Here is a 15,178-nt window from a genome sequence, read left to right as displayed (position 1 = left end):
ATGGGTGATGCAGAGGCTACTAAGGCGCACATACTCGTTATTGGGGGCGGGGTGAATGGTCTCACCACTGCCCTGCGCTTGCTTCAAGACGGGTTTTCAGTCACCATGACCGCCAAGGATTATTACGCCTCCGAGAACCAGCAGCGAATCTTCTCGCAGTTGGCAGTTCCTTTCTGGCACTGCCCCACAGCGGTGCTCTCTCGCCGGGGTGAGGCTTCCAACAAAATTTTTCCATCAATCGTCACCTTGATCCGAGCAGCTATGAATTTTTTTATTTTAAAAAAAAAGTTGTCACTAATTTTTCATGTTTGGATTGTGAACAAGGCTAGAATTTGAAGGTTACAAATACCCTTCCCAAGGGGTCAAAACCTTCCCAACAAGAAGGGTGAAAACATGATTAGACTCAAGTTTTTGGATATTTTAGTTATATTACATAAAGAAAAAGCAAGTTAAAACAAAGCCTTTCAAATAGGAAAAAGGGAAAAAAAAAGGGGGCGACCTTCAAATTCTATAGAGGCTTGGGCAGCGGGCTGTTGCCTGTTATGAGCATTCATTCTGTTGTCTTTTGTCATTGCCTACAATCTAGTTGATGTCTTTTTAACCTTGCCATCATGCATCTTTAATTTACATTTGAGCCATTTAATTTCGTTTTTAACGTCAGAGCCTAAGCTGTGTGGAGCTTTTGAAATGGGTAGGATATTCATAATTCATCTTCTACTACAAGTTGCCCATAGTAATTTACAATCATTTCACTTCTCCATTGGTGCATATATGGTTATGTTTAGTACTCACGCACTTAAGGACCCAATTTAATGATGGCATGATGGATGGAGTTGATCTTACATGACATTCGGTCAGAACATAGAATCAATGATTGCCATGCGGTGTTGTCATGGTCCCCCAGGGTCATCCGAGACCGTGACATACTGAGGATGAAGCTGCGCTAGTTATCAAGTAGTTGAGAAAATCCTAAGAGTTTGATTGGGAACAAGCTAAGGGCCAGGTCGCATGGGGCCTTTTGTCCAGCTTTTCGGCTCTCTTAAATGGGCAGGACTCGCAGGAGGAATTCACACTACCCCAATGAGAAAAACCACTTGGAGGTCGCATTTAGACCTGCCCTTTGAACAGAGAGAAAACGCTGGGAGGTCGCATGCTGTTCGAATTTTTTTTTCGCCCAAATTATTGGCGCTCCTCCTCCTCCCTTCACGCTCTCGTTTGGCCTCAGTTTCTACCCAGGTACTCTTTTGCCTCTTGCAGAAAGCTCTCTCTCTCTCTCTCTCTCTCTCTCTCTCACACACACACACACACACACACACACACACCTCTTGCAGAAAGCTCTCTCTCTCTCTCTCTCTCTCTCTCTCGTGCGCTCTCTCACACACACACACACACACACACCTCTTTGCAGAAAGCTCTCTCTCTCTCTCTCTCTCTCTCTCTCTCTCTCTCTCTCTCTCACACACACACACACACACACACACACAGACCCACCTGGCGCGCAGAACCCCCACTCCTCACCAGTTTGGCAGAGCTCTCAGATTTATAATCTTCCTTCTTGTTGGAGGCCTGCAAAGGAAATCTTACTCCAGCTAGAAGCTCACATTTGGTGGTGCCTGATCATTAACATGGCCCTACCAAAGCACATTCCATTTTCCCTCATGTCTGGGCTTATTTTCACACTCGTGCTCATTCTTCGCCGCCGTCAACATCTACGAAGCCTCTGTTATCAATCACAGAAGATTCATCAAAGAAGAGAACTCGGCCCTTGCAGCAAGCCATCATGGGATTATTTAATACCTCTGCTGCATGCTTATGTTGAGCACTTTTGCATGGAGGCTTTCATTGCACGCAGGGTAATTTCAGAGTGGTATGTGAAACCACGTACACCCCAATGGTGGAACAACTATGTTGGCTTTGTGCGTGCAGATGATAAGAGGTTCAGGAGTGTATTTAGGTTGCCTTTGTGCCTCTTCCAAACCAGAGTGGAGCTTCTAAGGGTGCATTTGCAACAGGACGACATAGCAAGGTCATTTGCCAACATTAAAGGGAGGGTGCTTCCTGTCGAGAAGCAAGTGGCAATGGGGTTATTTCGTTTGGCAACAGGTACATCCATGATAGCTATGAGTGAGTTGTTTGGTGTTGGAAAGTCCACAGTTGTTGAGTCTGTTGATAGATTTGTGAAGGCCTTGTTGGTGCATCAACGCCAATACATAGCATGGCCGAGAAGCTCCAATGAGATTGAAAAGATCAAGGCTAGCTTTTATGTCAAGCAAGGCTTGCCTAATGTTTGCGGAGCTATGGATGCTACACATATTCAGATGGAGAAACCAAATGGTGAGCTCGGCTTGGATTGGTATGATAGAAACAAGGACTACTCTATGTTGGTTCAAGCTGTGGTGGATAGTGACATGCGTTTTTTGGATGTATTTGATGGATTCCCAGGGTCGGTCAATGACAATAGATTGCTTAAGAACTCAGCTTTTTATTCTTGTGCTGAACGTGGTCTAATACTAGATGGTCCTGACTATGTGAATGGCTCTTTCTCCATACGAGAGTTCATTGTGGCTTATGGAGGCTATCCACTACTTCCGTGGCTAATGAGACCTTACAAGACTCCCACCACTTCAATAGAAAAGTTGCTCAACTACAAGTTATCGTCTACAAGAATTGTGGTAGAACGGTCATTTGGACTTCTTAAGATGAGATGGAGATATCTACATGGCAAAGTGATGAATCCATATCCACGTAAGTTGGCCCGGGCCATTGTTGCTTGTTGCATGCTCCAAAACATGTGCATAGAAAGTGGTGTCACAATGGAAGGGATTGAGAACATCACTATGGATGTACCATCAAGAGATGATGAAGCCACAAGTCCCATCGACGCCCCAGCAGAGCGGATGCCACAGCCATGAGAGACTCTCTAGCTAAATTCTTGCATCCTTTTTTATAGAAAGGCCATCATGTAAGAAATATATATCTTTGCTCGTGTATGCATCCTTTTTGAGAGAATGACCATCATGAAAGACATATATCTTTGCTCGTGTATGCATCCTTTTTTAGAGAATGACCATCATGTAAGACATATATCTTTGCTCGTGCATGCATCCTTTTAGAGAGAATGACCATCATGTAAGATATATATATCTTTGCTCGTGTAATAAAAGTTTTGTTGTGGGTTAAATGAATTGGTCTTTGAGATAATTTGGAATGATGTTGGTGTCCTTGGTTTGAAGAGCTGAATAGCTAGTTTTTAAAAATCTTTTATATACTTTGTTTGAGAATAACTTTAAGCATGTAATTGGTAAGTGTGATCACTAAAGAATGAGGCTTGACATTGTACTCCCTAGAATTATTGTCCTTTGTCCTTGTTATGAGAAAGGTGATCAATAATATGCATTTGCGCATGTTTACAGATAGCTATTTGTGCAATTCAATGGTGGTCCATCTACATGGCTATGACTAGGCTTTTAAGGAGTGTATTCTTGAATAAAATCATTTTCTTTATCTTATTGGATATTCAGCTTGTGATATATGAAATTGGGTTACATGGATCTACCTTCTTGTTGTGTTTGTCTTCGTTGTTGTGAATTCATCTTGTGTATTGACTGAGGACTCGAAAGAACCACCGCACCTTGGAATTGACTCTCAGAAGCAAACAAGGGTAACACAACCGCGTGTTTCTCAGAGCCTAGGAGGTTGTGCAATGAGGTCATGCTTGTAGATTTTGATGGGCCGGATGGCTAATTGTTGGTAGTAGGCTCCCTTAAGTGTGATAATCTACAAATCAGCTATACTTGTGCATAGAGCAGATTCTATGGTAGTGGGTAGTCCAAACGCTATGATAACCGCTAAATAATCTTGTTGGAATATTTCAACATATAATTTGTCACTATAGATGTGAAGATATGTATTTCTATCAGGCAGACACAACAACCAAGTGTAGAACATGGTTTGGCATGACACTGTGTGCCAGAGAAGCTTAGACCCACTTGACACCAATGACTTACCGTTTTGATGGCCTTGGTACCAACTCCCAAGTTCTATTCTTCTCTATGGCTTCAAGTTCCACTTGCATGGCTTTCCTTCAAGTCTCCTCGAAAAGAGCTTCCTTAATTTAAGTAGGCTCTTTGTCCCGAATGATACAAGACATCAATGCATAGTTCACTTGTAAAAGCTCCTCTAACTAACTTTTATCATGAACTCTATGTGATCTCCAGGTCCATCCTCCGTGGGGTGCACTCAGAGGGATACTCTGTAACACTTGACTCCCGAATGGTATCCAACAATCACTTTGGTACCCGAACAGAACGCGAAGCTTCCTGCATGTTGCTGTGGCCAACCTTAGGCTCAACCTCTACAACTGATTGAGAATGGCTACCTGGAACAATAGCATCGGAATTATTCTCATACTCATCTAGTTCTCCAAGAAGTGGTGGCTCCTCATCAACAGTGGAAGTTGGAACATGCTCATCAAAGACATCTTTGCTGACAACAACCTCATTCTACTACGGGTTGTATAACTTGTAGCCTTTGGAGAGTTATATCTCACAAAAACAAGCTTCTGGGACTTTGAGTCAAGCTTCCCTCTTTGCTTCTTTGCTATGTGAATATACGCATTTCCAAAAACACGAAAATGGGAGGCACTTGATTTCCTACCAAAGTAAGCCTCAAATGGATGCATCGTAGGCACTAAAGTCGTTGGAGATCGGTTGAGGATATGGACAGCTGTAGCCACAGTCTCTCCTAAAGTGGACGAGGAAGATCATGGTGCTCCAACATCGTTCTCACCATCTCCACCATAGTCCTGTTCTTACACTCAACCACTCCATTCTTTGAAGAAGGCGACCCTGTATTGGCCAATTCCCACTTCATGCCATGCTCTGCACAAAAGCATTAGCAAAAAACCCCCCTCCGTTGTAAGCTCGAATAGTCTTCACTTGCAATCTAGATTCCTTTTCCACCAAAACATACCAATCCTTGAACTGAGCAACGATTTGGTCCTTTTGTGAAAGAAAATACACCCATGTAAACTTGTTACAATCATTATGAAATATAGATTCCTTTTCCACCAAAACATACCAATCCTTGAACTGAGCAAAGATTTGGTCCTTTTGTGAAAGAAAATACACCCATGTAAACTTGTTACAATCATCCACAAGCATTATGAAATATAAGGATCCTCCCAAATATGGGGTTTGCATAGGTTTACACAAGTCAGTGTTGTGTACCAACTCCACAAGTTGCTATCAACATCTGGCAAGACATCAACCATATGGTTCAGGAAAGCCCACCACAGCGCAACCAACAAAAATACAAGTCGGCCACCAACAAAAAAAGTAACGGGCTCCACCTTACCAACCACACCTATAGGTTGACAAGGAAAAATAACACCCCCATAACTAGAAAAATGGACAATGGGAAAAATGGAGAAAACTTCTACATGGGCGGACAGACCCACAACAATGGCCCTCACTTCCTACTGAGTAATATGGTACAAACAAGAGATGACTGCTAACATAACATAGAGGGTAACATACAAAATCTAACATGTGCCAAGAGAATCTATGCATTCATACTATTTTAAAGAGACAGCACCATGTCCAACAATATAAAGCATGGGTTATTAATAGTAGTGTCAAAATTACCAAATAACAAAACTATCAAATATAATACATATGGGATTTCTTCAGTGGATGATTTAGTCTCATGATAATTAATTCTCCTTGAAAAGATTTTCTAGCTGATATTATGACGACAATCTTTTAATTTTGATTGCTATAGCTCATGCCCTCTGTAGACCTTAGGGACTCCTTTTTTTCGGTTATTATTGAGATTCTGTGCATTGTTAGTAATGCAAGATAATCACGTTATGAATCGTGTCTGTCAAAAAATCACTTACTGCAGAAATCACATTCATAGCCCAACGTCGACATCTTTTATAACTAGGAAAAATAGCACCCCCACAACTAGGAAAATGGACAATGGGAGAAATTGATAAAAACTCATACACAGGTGGGCACACCCACAACAATGGCCCTCACTCCCTACTGAGTAATATGGTACAGACTGCTAACATAACCATAGACTGTATCATACATGGGAAAAATGGACAATGGGAAAAATAGAGAAAACTCATACACGCGTGGGCACACCCACAACAATGGCCTTCACTCCCTGCTGAGTAATATGGTACAGACAGGAGATGACTACTAACATAACATAGATGGTAACATACAAAATCTAACATGTGCCAAGAGAATCTATGCATTGATATTATTTTAAAGAGACAGCACCATGTCCAGCTATATGAAGCATGTGTTATTAATAGTAGTGTCAAGATTACCAAATAACAAAACTATCAAATATAATACATATAACAAAACTATCAAATATAATACATATGGGGTTTCTTAAGTGGATGATTCAGTCTCATGATAATTAATTCTCCTCGAAAAGATTTTCTAGCTGATAGTATGACGACAATCTTTTAATTTTGATTGCTCTATTACTCATGCCCTCTGGAGACCCTAGGTCCTTAGGGACTCCTTTTTCCGGTTATTATTGAGATTCTGTGCATGGTCAGCAATGCAAGTTAATCACGTTATGAATCGTGTCTGTCAAAAAATCACAGACTCCAGAAATCACATTCATAGCCCAGCGTCGACATCTTTTATATAAAAACTACTCACCTCCAATTCTTGACCGATGGCCTTTAGCTTTTCCGTGATGTAATTCCCTGCAAGGCAAAACCATATTGATAAAATATTCATCAAGTCCGGCGATATAAGGATGCAAGGTACTAGAATGAATGGTAGCTATCCACCGTTGTTGCTGGTGATGTTATCTGCTAACTCTGCAACTTCATTTGCACATCCGAAGGAGAAACTGAAACCTGGCAGCCAAATGTGAGTTAAAAAATGTGATGACCTTAGCATAGGAAATTATGAATCACGCTTTCTTCTTCAAATGCATCCGAAAATGTGGTTGGGATTTATCCATGGACGTAATTGCCTACAGACCACAGCTACACGGCGGGTTGAGATTGAAATGGCCACTGACTGACCTCGGATCAAATCAGAAGCAACAGACTGTCAGCTTGAATCTTAGGGGCTTTACATGACGAACGTTGAAGGGGCTCGAAATTACGGTATGAGTCACTAATAAATATAATATACCTGAACCACCATGTCCGTAGTTGTGAATAATGCGAGTGCCACCCTCGTGCTCAAGCCGCACGCCACCGCGTCGAGCAGGCCGAAGTCCAACTGCGATTGGGTATAGGTTATCAGGAGGTGTCTTCTCCAGTTTAGGGTAAAACATGACGTTTCTTTCCCACATATCTTTCACAGGAGCATGATTTTTCTGACAATATATTGTAATTAGCGCTCGTCTTCTGCAGTAGTGATTATATAAATGCACGGCTGCAACACACGCAAACATGGAGCTTATAAGGCAAACCAGTACACTATGACGTAGTACCTCATCTATGTCCAGTGACGTTTGATTTGGCTCCGTGATACCACCCACAATCACGATATTGTCGTTGCGAGGAACGATGAATACCATGTCGGTTGCATCTTTACGTCCAGCCAAGGAGATGCACATCGCCTGAGGAAGGTTGCCGTCCTCTTTCCCTTTGATCTTCTCGTCGAGGACGTCGGCCACACGCCGAAGAACGGCTCCGCGAAGTGCGTAGACACAATCATCCTTTGCCAATTCTCTCGACCCCAGGCCCGTGCAGTTAATTATCAGGTCCGCCTTGTACAGAGATAGCAAGCCTTTTTCCATTTCCCTCAGCTCTTTTCGCAAGGGCTTCAGCAGCTGGAAAAGACGGGCATTCTCATTGTTTGACACATCTTCGGTCAGCCAGCCCATGTACTGATCAGTGTCAATAACAGGCGCCTTGTATTGATACGCGTCCTTAATCCCATATTCTTCCTTGACGCCAAGCTCTTCCACAATATCGAGAGACTTCCTGTACTCCAGCACGGCATGCTTCTTCATCCCTTCTCGCTTCCTGTTTTCGAGGTCGTTACCATCGATGCTCTCTTGGAAGAAGAAGTTGGCCATGCACATGCGGACGCCGGGAGTGGCGTCCTTCTCCATTTTCTCGAACTCGTGGAAAGATTTCATGCACCAACCTTGCGACCTTTCGAGACTTTGCTGGTCGGTGTTGTGCGAGCCTGCAACAGCGCCATGTAAAGCGTAAAGTTAGAATTGGATTTCTACCAGCGTGATTATTTCAAAACTGGAGGGAGCAGGGGCGTCCTCTGATCTACCGCAAACAGCTGGTGGCCACTCCCAAAGGGCCCCTGCTATCTGGGAGGTAATTGGTTTCTTTATGGATGCATATTCATGGGCGATCACGGAGACCTTGTAGCCCTTCTCGAGCAAGACCTTGGCCGTGGTAAGACCACTCACCCCTCCTCCGATTACAAGTGCATGGGGCTTAAACCCCCGCGATATCCCAGACGCAGCTTGATTAGCCATGCCGGCAAATAATAACTGCTTGATGATATTATATAACTAGGCAATGTGCGATGTGACATAATAACTAGGCAATGTGCGATATTGAGGAGGCGCTGCGCCTGGGGGAGTTGAAGCTAGGCTAGGTACTAGTTCTTATATAGAGAATCGAGATGCCAGTTTCGTTTATTGTGATGAGAGTTGCGCGTTAATGATGATCAAATTGACATCAGTGCAGGCGTTTATTGTGATCAGAGTTGCGAGTTAATTATCAAACTGACAGTGCAGGTGTCGTGCGGGATCGGATCTCCTCGGACGAAACAGTGAGGCACCGAGTTGTTGTTCAATTCAAGTTATCTCAAACAAAAAAAAACAAAGAATCGTACTGATTGATTAAGGACCGGAGGTAGTCCTGACCTCGGACGAAACCGTGAGGCAGCGAGTTGTTGTTCAATTCAAGTTATCTCAAACAAAAAACAAACAAAGAATCGTACTGATTGATTAAGGACCGGAGGTAGTCCTGAGGTTGTGGGTTCAAGCCCTCCCTCTCCAAGGGGTGGCACGCATGGGTGTGGGTGGGTTTATGTTAAATTCGTGGCCCCAGCACGGGTGGTCACCTACCCGGTGACCGCCTTGGTCTAGACGATGGTGCAAAAGAGGTATAGACACATGTCCGTATATTTTTTGGATTCGAACCTGGGTCCTTGCCACGGAAGGCGAAGCATCTATCCACTGCACCGCGAGCACACACATGATATGCACACATGTCCATAATATCTTATGGACACATGTCTACATATGGGCCCGTCATCAGCCACCACTGACCGGGTGATCGGGCCCGCAGGGTGCCACGTATCGTGGCTCCCCGAAATTTAACCTAACCCGTGGGTGTGTTGTGCTGTACTTTCTAATTCTAGCCAATTTAATATATATATATATATATATATATTGATTATAACGACTACATGGCAAGGGACTCGTGACCACCAGTTTTCCGTCTCCTGAACTTGGCACGGAGTCCGGACCTCTCCTACACCACATCCACTTTAACTCCTCAACCTATAAAATACCTATATGAGGATAGGGCCTACAATGTTACATCAACCTATAAAATACCTATATGAGGATAGGGCCTACAATGTTACATCAACCTATAAAATACCTATATGAGGATAGGGCCTACAATGTTACATCAATCTCCTAGATTATGTAGTATGTCCATTGCCCACTTCAAATCCTTGACCCAAAAGAAAAGTGATCATCTTGTTTACAACTATTCGGTTGAGGAGTTGAAGCCTTGAAGAGACATTTTCAAGAGTCATGGACCATGGGAGTAGTTGATCCATAACCATGGATCAACTACTCCCATGGTCCATTCAACTCCTCAATTGGGAGTAGTTGATCCAATTGCTCCCATCGTCCATTCAACTCCTCAATAGAGTAGTTGTAAATGGTATGGGCGCAGTAGATCCATAACCATGGATCAACTACTCCCGTGGTCCGTGACTCTTGAAAATGTCTCTTCAAGGCTTCAACTCCTCAACCAAGTAGTTGTAAATGCTATGGTTACGGATCAACTAGTCCCATGGTGTGTGAGTCTTGAAAATGTCTCTTCAAGGCTTCAACTCCTCAACCGAGTAGTTGTAAATGCCCCTTCAAGGCTTTAAAGTTTAACTCCTCAACTGAGTCACCGATTACATGTAAATATGTGCTAGTTGTGGAGTAGTTGTCCTTCAAGGCTTTCACTCCTCAACCGAGTCATCAACCACATGTTCATATTTTTTCCACAGTCCAAGAGGCAGTGGTTTCTCAACCTACCATATGTTATGAATATGGTGTACTCAATCCTCTAAATGCTCCCCCCATTCAATTTTCAATTTTGAACATTGCAGATCTCTTCTGAATAGAACTCGACCTACAATAGATGTGTGTTGACAAGTGGCATACTCCTGGAGAAGTGTTTCAAAGAAAATTTGCCCTTCACATAGAAGGGTGAAAAAAGATGAACCCTACATATGAAGGGCCCTTTTTAAAAAAATATTTTCAATTTACATTTAATAAAATAGATATTTTTTGGTGTACTCATAATTTAAAACAATCGTAATGTGTATTTAGTTAAATAGACAAAATTTGTGTAATTGGATGGTGTTAGACTTTTTTAACTTAAGAAAGCAACTTTGATGTTAGCCCATCTCTAAAAGCAAAAAGAAAAACAAAAAAACCGGTATTGAGTATACTATACACTTTTTAATATGGTGTGCAAGACATTTACTCCTCAACTAACCACATGTTATGTAATTATTAATATGGTGCTCAAGAGTCAATATACTATGTCCATACGCAACCACATGTTATGTAATTATTAATATGGTGCTCAAGAGTCAATATACTATGTCCATACGCAACCACATGTTATGTAATTATTAATATGGTGCTCAAGAGTCAATATACTATGTCCATACGCATCCGTACAGTGGCACACGATACACCTAGGACTTGAAGGTTGATGGGGGCCCTACGGATACGTCCTTCACTTTTTTTAAAAGAATTACACTTTAAAAAAACATAGAGTTCAAAAAAAAACAGTAGTATACTTCACAATAAATGGAGTATTATTAAAATTTTGGGGTTGTCTTTCAAATTGTAGGCTCGTGCATGGCTGAAATTCGACGCAAAATGGGACCTCTATGTAGTGTGCGCAAGAAAAAACATTTCACCCAAATGTTGAAAAACCTTCTCTGAAAATTGTACATATTTTCTACAAATTCTAATAAAATTGAAGGTATTTATGGTTATAGCCTTCCAAAAGTTTCAATTCTAAAACCTTTGAATCTACGATGAGATATTTTTTGGATTTCACGTGGAAAATGCACTATACATCTATACTCTGGTTTTTCACACTCTTCCTCGATGTCTACTGTTTTTATATCAAGCATACCTTTTTTTTTTTTGTGCAAGAAATACAACACTTTTTTTTCACTCTCTTCCTCGATGTCTATTGTTGTTCATACATCTATACCTTGGTTTTTCACACTCTTCCTCGATGTCTATTGTTTTTACTAGTATTGGCACGGAACTTCTTCTATGATGTTGTATGTGCCGCCTTCTTCATGATGTTGTACGTGCTTGCCCTATATATATATATATATCCGAGCCAACAGCGCTGAGATGCAATAGATCACAAAACCATATTATAAGGCATCTGCTGCTCTGTACACATAGAGAAATGGGTGATGCAGAGGCTACTAAGGCGCACATACTCGTTATTGGGGGCGGGGTGAATGGTCTCACCACTGCCCTGCGGTTGCTTCAAGACGGGTTTTCAGTCACCATGATCGCCAAGGATTATTACGCCTCCGAGAACAAGCAGCGAATCTTCTCGCAGTTGGCAGTTCCTTTCTGGCACTACTGCCCAACAGCGGTCCTCTCTCGCGGGGGTGAGGCTTCCAACAAAATTTTTCCATCAATCGTCACCTTGATCCGAGCAGCTATGCATTTTTTTATTTTAAAAAAAGAGTTGTGCAGAGCCATACTTTGGAGTATTTTGACATCACTAATTTTTCATGTTTGGATTCTGAACAAGGCTAGAATTTGAAGGTTACAGATACCCTTCCAGCAAAGGGGTCAAAACCTTATGTGCTGAAATGCAATAAGTGCCAGGTCAATAAACATGAACGTCTTAAGGTTGGAGGACTACTCCATCCGCTGGAGATTCCTCAAGGAAAATGGGAAAGCATTTCCATGGATTTCATTACCGGTTTACCCAAGACGAGTCGAGGGAATGATTCGGTGTGGGTGGTAGTGGACAGGTTAACTAAAATGGCAAAGTTTATTGCCACGAAGAAAACTGTTAAAACGCCAGAGTTGGCAAAACTCTTTATTGAACATCTCTACAAGCTATATGGCCTACCCGCAGATATAGTGTCGGATAGAGATAGAAAGTTCAACAGTCATTTTTGGAGGGAAGTCTTCAAAAAGCTGGATACTACTCTGAGTATGAGTACGGCAGATCATCCGGAGTCTGATGGTCAAACTGAAAGAGTTAACCAAATTCTAGAGGATATGTTGCGTTCTTATGTTAGTAAGAAGCAATCTAATTGGGAAGAGTACTTGCCCTTACTGGAGTTTGCATCTAACAGCTCCAAACACTCAGCGACTGGATTTACACCATTCATGTTAATGTATGGATTCCAGCCGAGATCTCCGATGGCTGTAGGCCTAGAAAAGGAGAAGATTCAATCTGTCAAGGATTTCCTTGAAGATATGAATGATATGCTCAGAGCCACACGTGAGAGCATTCGTAGCGCCCAGGATCGCGCTAAAACTTATGCGGATAAAGGACGAAGAAAGGTGACCTTTGCAGAAGGTGACTTTATATTCCTCAAGGTTCCTGCACACTCAGAAACCATGAAAATGGGAAAGTGTAATAAACTTTCTCCGAGATATTGTGGTCCTTTTAAAATCCTTAAGAAGATTGGGGACGTAGCATATAAACTTGAGTTACCGGAGAGTTCTCAAGTCCATCCTGTCTTCCATGTCAGTAAACTGAAGAAATCAGTTCACGGGTTAGAGAACGCAGTTTCTCCAGAGATTTTGGTGGACTTGATAGAGCCACCAAAGATACCACATGAACCTGAAAAGATTCTACAGTATCGTGATAGACAGACCCGACATAAAGTGCACCAGGAGGTACTTGTTAAATGGACAGATAGGGATGAGGAGGTAGCTACCTGGGAACGCCGTAGTGCAATTTCCAAAAGGTTTCCCCAGTTTGTTTTCGAGGACGAAAACTCTTCTTAAGGGGGGGGTAATGTCACGTAGGCTATAATGCCTGTGACCGAAGGCGGCAGACCGGATGGCCATATCCGGGGTTCAGTGGGAGAGGACGCCCATGCGGAGTCATGGGCGGCCAGGCTAGTGTGGACGGCAGGCCACACACTATATAGCCTGGGGGATGAGGGGCAATCCTCATTCTTCCTCTATGCCTGGGCGGTGAGCCAGAGGCCGTCCCCTCTCGTGGTAACGCCCGTAGTGGCGTTACGGATATCTAACAATTATACAACACACAGACACACACACATACATGCACATAGATATATATTTCTATACATATATATATATGTGTGTGTATGCATTTACATATATATATATATGTACACACACACACACACACACACATGTATATATTTGTACGTACGTATGTATAAATGTACATAAAAAACACACATACATGTATACACACATACACATATATATATATTTTTATTTAATTTAATTTAATTTATATTTTATCAAAAGCTATTTTTTATTCTCTATCTCTTGCTCTATTTCTCTCTTTTCACCCTCTCCCTCTTTGCACCGCTCTCTCTCTCTCTCTCTCTCTCTCTCTGCCTGCCCCATCTCACTCTCTCTCAAGCACACACATAGATGCAAATGTACGCACACGCATGCACTCTCCCTCTCACACATACATACACACATGTAAACACCCGCACATGCACTAATGCAAACACACACTCTCTCCTCCCACATAAACTATCTCACATAGAAATTCTCTCTCTCTCTCTCTCTCGCACAAACACACTCCCTATCTCTTCACACACTCTCACACATAGAAACTCTCTCTCTCTCTCTCTCTCTCTCTCACACACACACACACACACACACACGTGTACACACACACATAAGTTTAATTAATTAAATTTTAATGGTGGGGATGTGTGGTGAGGTTTGTGCACACACTTGCATATGCACACCCTCTCTCACATATACACGCACACACACACACACACACACACACGAACACACAAACACACACACATACATGTACACACTTGCACATGCACTAATGCAAACACACTCTTCCCCCACCACAGCCACACATAGACTTCCATGTTCGTGTCTCTCGCTCTCTTTCTCTCTTTCTCTCTCTCTCTTTCTCTCTTTCTCTCTCTTCCCAATCACACACACACACTCTCTCTTCTCACACACACTCTCCCACATATAGAAGCTCTCTCTCTCTCTCTCTCTCTCTCATACATACACGTACACACACAAACACACACTCTCTTTGTCATGCAGGCATGTACACACTCACATATATGTAAATATATATTATCTATAATATTATGTTTGTGTGTATGTGCATGTGTCTATGTGTACAATGTGTGTACGTGTGTATGTTTGTGTTTGTATGTCTATGTGCGAGTGTGAGCATGTGAATGTGTCTGTGTGTGCATCTTTGTGTCTATGTGTGTGCATGTACACATGTAAATGTGTATGCGTGTGCATTTATGTATACATGGATGTGCATGTCGGTGTGCACACCCATGTGTGCACACGTGTACTTGTGTGTGAGTTTGTGTATGTGTATATATACGTATATACTTATGTGCGTGCATATGCATGTATATGTGTGTGTAAGCTCAAGTGTGCATGAATACATGTACATTCATGTGTGTGCATGTATGTGTGTCTCTCTCACAGAGACAATCTCTTACGCACGCACACACAAACATCCTATCTTCTCACATGTACGCACACACGTGTAATATACCTCACACACACACACCTCTCTTATGCATACACATGCACATGCACATGCACTCTCTTCACACCCCCTCACACACAAAAACACACACATACATCCTCTGTTTCTATCTCTCTTTCTACATATTAGACGATATGTGTGTGTGTATGTGAGAGGGGAGGG

The 15,178-nt window shown here is 42.3% G+C and overlaps 2 protein-coding genes across 3 annotated transcripts; one reads left to right on the top strand and one right to left on the bottom strand.

The window, feature by feature from the left end:
• On the top strand, positions 1-2,912 carry LOC147627051 (protein ANTAGONIST OF LIKE HETEROCHROMATIN PROTEIN 1-like). The gene is made up of 2 exons (XM_086815233.1): positions 1-208; positions 1,927-2,912. Exons 1-2 carry the CDS (start codon positions 1-3, stop codon positions 2,910-2,912), a joined length of 1,194 nt encoding a protein of 397 aa, XP_086671359.1.
• A 3,393-nt stretch (positions 2,913-6,305) lies between these two features.
• LOC147627050 (uncharacterized) lies at positions 6,306-8,715 on the bottom strand. Of its 2 annotated transcripts, none has more exons than XM_086816144.1 (6): positions 8,280-8,715; positions 7,480-8,183; positions 7,176-7,362; positions 6,824-6,892; positions 6,690-6,736; positions 6,306-6,569 (listed from the first exon to the last, which is right to left on the bottom strand). In XM_086816144.1, exons 1-6 carry the CDS (start codon positions 8,488-8,490, stop codon positions 6,528-6,530), a joined length of 1,260 nt encoding a protein of 419 aa, XP_086672270.1. In that variant the 5' UTR covers positions 8,491-8,715; the 3' UTR covers positions 6,306-6,527. The 2 variants fall into 2 exon arrangements, 1 of the variants encoding a protein (XP_086672270.1); XR_015268518.1 differs by having other exon boundaries at positions 6,488-6,569; positions 7,176-7,265; positions 8,280-8,704.
• Positions 8,716-15,178: the final 6,463 nt, after the last annotated feature.

The sequence above is a fragment of the Cibotium barometz genome, chromosome 21 (assembly GCF_041138505.1).
Source record: "Cibotium barometz isolate CiBa-2024 chromosome 21, ASM4113850v1, whole genome shotgun sequence".
NCBI classification, from domain to species: domain Eukaryota; kingdom Viridiplantae; phylum Streptophyta; class Polypodiopsida; order Cyatheales; family Cibotiaceae; genus Cibotium; species Cibotium barometz.
The sequence above is the reverse complement of the archived record's forward strand: the minus strand, read 5'-3'. Positions and strand labels throughout refer to the sequence as shown.